This window comes from Atta cephalotes (genome assembly GCF_000143395.1).
Source record: "Atta cephalotes unplaced genomic scaffold scaffold00007, whole genome shotgun sequence".
Classification (NCBI taxonomy): domain Eukaryota; kingdom Metazoa; phylum Arthropoda; class Insecta; order Hymenoptera; family Formicidae; genus Atta; species Atta cephalotes.
Window position 1 is genome coordinate 3,035,960 of NW_012130071.1, and position 9,403 is coordinate 3,045,362.

The 9,403-nt window shown below is 24.9% G+C and overlaps 2 protein-coding genes across 2 annotated transcripts in view; both read right to left on the bottom strand.

Annotated features, from left to right (window-relative positions):
* Positions 1-312: 312 nt before the first annotated feature.
* Positions 313-1,792, bottom strand: LOC105626987 (putative gustatory receptor 28b). Its single transcript, XM_012208271.1, has 3 exons — positions 1,391-1,792; positions 478-564; positions 313-417 (listed from the first exon to the last, which is right to left on the bottom strand). Exons 1-3 carry the CDS (start codon positions 1,790-1,792, stop codon positions 313-315), a joined length of 594 nt encoding a protein of 197 aa, XP_012063661.1.
* A 3,049-nt stretch (positions 1,793-4,841) lies between these two features.
* Positions 4,842-9,403, bottom strand: part of LOC105626988 — a 6,964-nt gene continuing 2,402 nt past the window's right edge. The window contains exon 4 of the mRNA XM_012208272.1: positions 4,842-4,952. Coding sequence (XP_012063662.1) covers positions 4,842-4,952 — 111 coding nt within the window. The remainder of the gene's footprint in view (positions 4,953-9,403) is intronic.

Here is a 9,403-nt window from a genome sequence, read left to right on the forward strand (position 1 = left end):
TATATATATATATATATATATATATATGTATATATATTATATATTATCCAATTTTGCAAACGGCTATGCTGAAATGATTTTTAATTTTAAACATAATAAAATTTAGTCTTAAAAACAATAAAATTTTTTTATATAAATCTATTACGTACTGTTATATATTATATATCCATTTATAAGTTGAATTGATTACGTAAATGAAAAATTTCTATTCTAAAAACATAAAACATTCTATAATATTATACTTTATTATTAAAGATAAAACACAATAATTCGAATATTTAAAAACATTGTTGTCTTCCTTTATATATCCTTTTAATTAGATTGTGTAATATTGACCGCAGTTTTTCTATCGCAAGAATGCGACATGTTTAAAAATTGTATCATGATTAATAAATATGTGGTAATATTTCCCATTATCTAAAAGTGAAACAAAAATTTATATATTCTAATATTTATAACAAATAGTTAATTACTTACTGCTGCAAGAAGCTTCGCATCTATAGTCAAACATTTTATCGAAAATGTATTTTTACGATGTAATATTTGTAAAGAAAATAGCTGCAACTGTAATGTAAAATCGCAAAATAATGAAATATAAGAATAAAGAATTACCCTTACAGCACGAAATATTACAACAATATTATTTTGAAAAATTATAATAAAACTTATATAACATGGCTGCAATATTGTAGCAATATTCCTCCGCAAAAATAAAATACTACTATAACATTATACAATATTTCAATAATTACTCTAATTCTATTAATTATTAATATATTATTATTTAGCAATATATTCCAAAATAAAGTTATGATACAATAAAGTTATGATAAAGTTATGATAAAAAAATATTCGCGGATCTATAAAGCACATCCAAAGCTATGTTCCGATTTCCGACTTGGTGCCCAGGTATTATTCCATCCTTGTTATTTAACGAAACGAGGATGATATGACCCAGAGAACACGGATAGGAATTCGAACGCACCTCAAAAAAATTAAGAATCTTTAGGAGACTCGCTAACTCGATTTACGTATTTCCTTCTTGTAGAACCCCTGGACATTTTCTTCTTACGAGAAGCATATTCCTCTAGTGGCGGGACCACGTACTTATTTATTGAATTATAATAATAATGTATTGCAATAATATAATAATATATATTGCAATATTTCCAATAAAATATTATAATTTCAATATTGTGGTAATATTGCTGTAATTTTTGTAATATTGCACTCTATTGAAATACTGCAATATTGTTGCAATATTTCATGCTATAAGGGTAAATTACAATTAAAATTAATCACAATTATCCTTCAATAAATACAGTAAAATCGTGTCTATATAAAAAGTAAATAATATATGAATAAAACAATCTCCTTTTCTCATCTTTACCTCGTTTTTTATGTGCTCATCTTTGATATTATTAAGTAGCTCGTGAACTGTAGTGCTGATCTCTTGCGCTTGATTCTTGCCAGTCTCACAGACCCACACAAGTAGCGTTATTTTTACAACATAATATACTATTGACGATGAAAATATATGAAGAAAGTGCATATCAAAATTAATGAATACTCCATCTTGCCAGTGCACTACACTAGAGTAAATATCAAAAGTAATATTAATAAAGGATGTAACTATAGTACCAAGGAGTTGCAAACCGAAGATTGTGTTTAGCATTTGCACTGTGTCGCTAATCCTCAGATGCCATTTCTTTAGGGCCTTCAGTTTTAATAATAAAGTTTGATTTCTTTGATAGATCAACCCGGGAATACATGATTTTATATCATTTACCATTAGTCTCTGCATATGTGCCAGATTATCATTAATACTTTTGAAACAAGCTTTTAATACACAAACACAATTTATGTATATCATAATTATCTCAAATGTTAGTATGAAGAAATACAATGAGATCATTCCAGAGAAGATGGTGAAATAGTCCAGTTGAATAATGTGTGTTGCTACTTTATAAGTAAGACTGTATGTTTGTATGATTAAGAAGATTATACCGAAGATGTCTTTGGCGTGGATTAATCTGGACAGTTTCTGATACGATTCCGAGGACAGTTCTTGAGAGACTTTTGATATAGTCTGTAGCAAACGCATTTGCGGACCGCTTAGGACGAACGTGATGATTGTTATTAACCAGTTTAACATGAAAAAAGTGGAACCTGAAATTCCTGTGATTACTTTTTCAAAGTTTTGTATTGAAATAACGATCATAATATTATAAATGTATGTTAACACTGCAACACAGTAAAAACAGCCAATCATGATCGACACAATGTAGTGTGGTTTTGTAATTTCGAAGGTCGAAGCGTTGATTTTGTATGGAAACATTCCAAAAATGCGGCAAATGGTGAAACAGGGATACATTAAAGATTGAAAGTCCATGGCATGAAATAACCGTTGCCTTTTCCACATTTTGCTCTTGATATCATCAAATTTTCGAATATGATTAGCGAAAATTTATAAAGAATGACAATCTATATAATGAACTACAGTCTATATTATATACACTTTAACAATATAAATGATTACTTGTTTTTTTAATGTAATCTTCAAGTTTATACCGTAATAAGTATGCAAACTGATTTAGTCTTTACATATCATCTCGACGAATTTAAATTTAATACTGCGATCAAATCCTCATGTAGAAAGACAGAGCTAAAGGAATCATTTGTTAGTTCTGTAGTTACCATGGCGTTCTTCGATATCATGAAATATATCTTTGAAAATAGATTACAGTAAATGCTGTGTAAGTGTTATAACGTACTTAAATTATGCATATAGACTTACTATATCCATTTGAATCAATAATTTAAAGAGATCTATTAATAATGGTTAATTAATAATGGACATTAACGTTCTATTAAAATACATTATTTATGTGAATAGAAGCAATGGCATCTTTATTTGTATATGTGTAACAAATGTTATATTAAAAAATAGAATTATCTAGAGACACTGGCAGTATTTGGTAGTATCTCGGCGCTATGGCGCGAGACATAATATTTACAATAGCTGTATTTAGCTTTCCGAAAAGTCTAATAGTTGAAGAATGATTTGAATAATTTTTTATTGCATACTATGGAAACAAATTTTAAAAATTTTATTATAAATTATGTACAAAAGAATTTATTAAAATTATTGGAAACTAATTATAAATAATAAACTAATTATAAATAATAAAACTTGCAAAGACTTAAAAATATTTTTTGTGCATCCTACAATTAGGATGAATCTGCATTTGTCTACATAATTCCGAAATTAATTTTATTATTAATTTTGTTATTAACAGGTATAATTTTATGTTACAGAAATTCTAAGTTATTCAATATTTATATTACAATCAATAAAGGAATAGCTTCAGAGAATTATTATTGTAATAATGTGATAATAATAAACCACTGTAATAATATTTCAAGAAATTTTATTTAACTATTGATAAATAATAGTAATGGAATCTTTAACAAAAAATGTTTAAACTAATTTAAAAAATTTTCATAAACTGTTAAATGAACTTTAATATGATTACAACTTATATTACAACTTTTTGAAAACTAATCTATACTCTTATATTTATGAAAATAATTATAGTAAAATAGATACAAATTTGAAATGTTAGATAAAATAATATATCTTCTAAGAGAAGTTTTAAATTATAGTTTATCTTTATATATGTTTACAGAATAAATAAAATTGTAAATTGTACGAATATTAATATTTATTTAATATTTAATTTACATATTTGATTACGAAAATAAAGAGCAACAATTACATATCATATAATATATTTACTACAGAATAATTTATATATCAATATTTATATATCAATATTGTGATATATTATTTTATTATATTATACATTTCTCTTATGTGTGTATTTAAACTTTACATCCAATTCAATCCAATTCAATGTTAACATACATTAATACATGGAATAAGATTTTCAAAATATTTCTATTCTGTGCATATATAAGTATGTATTTACACGTATTTAAATGCAAATATAAAACATTAAAAGGTTATTTATATAAAAAGTAATTTATTATATAATAACCAATTTTTTAACATAATACACATTTCATTGTTTATTTCTTCTTACAGTTGTAGCTTTACTTCCGTAATATTATTTGCATGAATCATCTCCTTTTTGCATGAAACAGACTTAAATTGAAATATTATCATCACGTACATGGTTATCTAAAAGAAAAATTTTTAAATAATCTATATACCTTATAAATCTATATATCTTATAAATCTATATACCTTATAAAAGTTATTAATTTTTGAAATAAGTTATTAATTAATAAAAAATGTGACAATTCACTCACCCGAGCGAGAAGTTTTGTGTCTATAGCGAGACCTTTCGCGAAAAATGTATTATTACAATGAAGTATTTGCAAGGAAAATTGTTTTAATTGCAATCGTAAAATCGTAGTGAAATATAGAATTGAAAAATGTAATAAATTTAACAGATGTAATATCAGAAACTGCTTTGATATCTGATATATGAGTCACATTAAGACAACATAAAGGTCATATAAAACTTCAATATTTTATTATACTACCTCATCTTTAATTTGTTCAGTAGTGTTAAATGCATCATAAATGGAAGTGCTGATTTGTTAAGCTTGATTTTTACCCGATTTGATAATTTCTCACAAGCCCACACTTATTACTATTAATATTATTTTTATAAAAAGGTATGCTATGTATAATAGAAAAAACACGTCAACTAAAGTATCCACTGACAATAAATATCTCCTGTACAATATGTAGTGATAAAATCAAAGAGGTTTGAGAAAAGGTTATAACTGTTGTAGCAAGAAGTTGCAAACTAAAGATCATGTTCAACATTTGTACTGCGTTGCTGACCATTAGATGTTGTTTTTTCAGGATCTTGAGCTCCATGATTAAGAATGGATTTTTCTGCTTGTAATAGATCGGTCTAAGAAAATGTGACTCATTGTTTGTGGCTATGAATTTTTGCATGTTTGCCAGATTATCATTGATTCCTTTAAATGTTTTTAATATACAATGTTTTATATACATGTAATATATATGTTTTTAATATACAAATGCAATTTATATACAACATATCCATTTGATGTATAAATAGATGAGCATAATTTTGAAATAAGATAGTTTCTTCCAGTTTGGAAGCATGTATCAACACAATCCAAGAAAACCGATGAGTGAATTATCCTTAGTGTGAATTAATCTAGATAGCTTCTGATATGATTTTGATACTCTTGAAGAGATCTTTAATATAGTCTGAAGCAAGCGTGTTCGCGGTTAAAATTATCGAGATGATCATTATAAAATCACCAAGTACTAAAGCGCAGTACTTAATAAGATATACAGGGAAATCGTTTATATAACTAGGAATATTATATAACATTATCAATACGTAAATATTATAAAAGCAGATAGCGACAATCGAATATAATATAATATTTTTTTAGAAACTTCGAAAGTCGAAGCATTAATTTTATGTGGACGTATTCCAAGAATACGACATAAAGTGAAGCAAGGATACATCAGGGATTGAAAGTCTTTGGCGTTAAACAATCGCCATTCTTCCTTTTTTCGTTTGTTAGGTTCTTCACGAAAATTTGTTGATAAATTCAACATATTTAATGACGTCACAAAAAAATACAAAAAATCCAATTGTAGACAGCAATCTATAAATTATTAATCTATATAATTATCAATATATTTTGGTATTAATATAAATGCAGTAGAGAGAGCTTCTTTTCTAAATATAACCTTTTTACTTTTTGTTTATACGTGAGTAAAGCGATATTAACTCTGTTGATGTACACTGTATGAATTTAATTTCTAAACTGCGAATAATTGTAGTCTCCTGTAGTGACACAAGATAATCAAGAAACTTTGTTAATACCATGGCATTTTTCGATTGACAATTATTATTTTTGAAAATGAATATGCAATTGCTATGACATGCAACAATATTTGTCAAATCATTTATATGTACATGAAACGGCAGTAATCCTGCGCAGTAATCCCTGTGGATTGATAGTTTTCAGAAATGCATTTATAACTTCTTTTCTAATGATTGTTTTGAAAGCCTATATTTACATTTTGCATAAAATGTTTGACATCTTTATATTACATATAACTTAATTTGTTTTTTCTTGGTAGTTTGTTATATATGTATATATATATACATAATATATATACATAATATATATACATAATATATATACATAATATATATACATATATATAATATAATATGTATATATATATATATAAATACATACATTTTGTACATACAGTACATATGATATACGTCATATATTATAAATATTTGAAAATATAAAAGATATTCTCTTCTACTTGTGCTAAATTAGTTAATATATATTATAATACCGATATAATACTGATATAATTTTTTTTTATAAGTTTATATACATATGTATATACATATGTTGGGTTGGAGGAAATGTTCTGCGGATTTTTTTTAGCTTAAAATTATGTACAGAATATATTCGTTGCGAAATTTTTGATTATCTGAAAGCTTTAAATTTTCCTTAAAAATTTGTTTTTAAAAAATGTTCTTACGATTTTTTGTTAGCAAGTTATAGGCGTTAAACAAAAAAGCTTTCTATCTTTGATTGCCCTTAACTCAATTAGGAACAAAAAAATTATAGAAACATTTTTAAAAAATGATTTTGTAGGAAAAGCTTTCACGATAGATAGTCGAAAATTTTCGAAAATTTTTTTTGAATACATGAAAGACCCAAAATGAAAAGAAAATTTTTTATCTTTTTTAGTTTGTAATTTTTTTTATGTATAAAAATTACCATATTCACAGAAATTCAAAAAATATAGCAACTTTTCGAAAATAGAGATTTCAAGCTTTAACTCTTTTTTTAAATTTCGTTCATTTTTAAGATTTTGTATATATATATATATAATTTTGAACTGAAAAAAATTTTTTTCTTTGATCCAATATATAACTTTACAAATTAATTTTTTTAATTATTTTGATCAACTAGCAATTATATTCAAGTATTTAAGAATTTAAGTAGTATTTTTCATAAATATATTATGACTTAAATTGCATTTAAATAAATTGTATCGCGCTTGATAACCTGGATATTGATTAAACAGAATTCGCCCTTGCGTGAATCGATAAATAAGCCAAATATGATAAGAACTAAAAGAAAAAATTGATTTTAATCCTGCGAATTGTTGAAAAAAGTTATAAAATAAAATAATAAGGTTTTGTTATTGTAAAATGCTTATCAATATTGTACATTCATATATTGGATGTACATACAAGAGTTTGTTATATTTATTACATATATTACATAAAAACATTTATTGAAAAATACAAAATATTGCCTTATAATGATTTTAATAGTGATGAAACTTATATTTTTTAATATTTAAATTACTTTTTTATCTGATTACATACTTTTTTTAATTAGATTGTGTAATATTAATTGCTGTCTTTTCATCGCAAAAATGAGACGTGTTTAAAAATTGTATTAAGATTATTAGGTACGTGGTAATATTACTATCTAAAAATAAAAAATGTAAGCAATAAACATTTTATTAAAACAAATAATTATAAGTAATTACTATTGCGAGAAGAGTAACATCCACAGTCAGATCTTTTGTCGAAAATATATTTTTGCAATACAATATTTGTACAAAAAACAGCAACTGCAATATCAAATTTCCAAATAATTAAATGTAAGAAATAATAGAATATAATTATACTTTTAAACTAATTAAAGATCATAATTATACTCAGATTTAGATTAGACTTATATTCAGATTTTATTGTGTTAATATAAAATTATATTTTTATTATAATATATTATATTATAATTATATTTTCAAAATAATATATAAATAATATAATCTTATTTTCGTATTTCTTTTCCTCATTTTTTATTTGTTCATCATTGCTACTGTTAAGTAAACTATGAACAGTAGTGCTGATCTGTTGCATGATTTTCTCATGGGCATGATTTTTATTAGTCTCGCAAGCCCATATCAATAACGTTATTTTTATAATGTAATCAATAATATCTTATTGATGTAAAAAGTGCGAAAATGAACTACTTATCAATGTTAATTAATATCCCATCCTGCCAATGTACTGCAGAATAAATTTTGAAAATGATAATAGAAAAAGTTGTGATTATAATAGCAAGAAATTGCAAACTGATGATTACATTCAACATTTGCGTTCTATCGCTAATCATCAGATGTTGCTTTTTCAAGATTTTGAGTTCTATCAATAAAAATTGATTTCTCTGCATTTGACAGATCAACGTTGATACATGTGGCTTAACTATGATTTTTTGCAAATGTGCCATTCTCATCAATTTTCTTGAAACAGGCCTTCAAAATACATACACAATTTACATATAGCATATTTATCTCCAGAAGAATTTGATATAAAATGAACATCATGCACAGGATAGATGTAGAGTTTTTATTTATTCAAACAAATATTTAATATTTAATAGTTAATTCATTTCTATTGCTGACAAATCCAATATGGCCTGAACAAACGCATTCGTGAAACCAGTTACAACTGCTACGAAATTAGCGAGCATATAATAACTATTACGCTCGAGAATCTTGAATATGCTTATTATCATCTTTCTAGAAATGTGAATCTCATACAATATTATCAACTCGCAAATTTACAACAATGCAACTTGCAATATTACAACAAAGATAATAAGGTTCATAGAATGAAAAGTGGTTTATAAATTTCGAAAGTTGAAATGTCGATTCTATATGGAAATATTCCGATTGCGACAGAATTAGATGAAGTAAGACTACATTAAGGATTCAAAGTTTGTAACAATTGTCATCGTTTCCGTATTTTATCCTTGGCCCATTTGTAGAATTTTGACGAAGAGTTGAACATTTTCATTATGGAGAAATCTATCTTCAATCTAAGCCATTGACGTACAATTTAAAAATTAATCCTATTATCAATACACTAAGTTATTAATTATTTCAGTTATTAATATTCTTTATCAATAATACGAATGTGATCTGCAAATACTTCTTTTATATATTTATATATATATATATATATATTTAATTTTATTTTTCTAACAACATATACGTTGTATACCGATATATCTCTTTGTTGTTAATTTACATTTGATGAGTTTAAATTTAAGATTGAGAACACAGATAGTGCATCGAGAAGCGAAACCAAATTGAATGAGTTTGTTAGTTGTTAAGTAACCATGATGCTCTTCAATCATTTATCACGTGAAGTACAGCATACATATTGTTACATAATATAATAATGTGTAATTATTGTGACACATCAGTAATATTTTGTATTTATATATATATATATATATATATATATATATATATATATATATA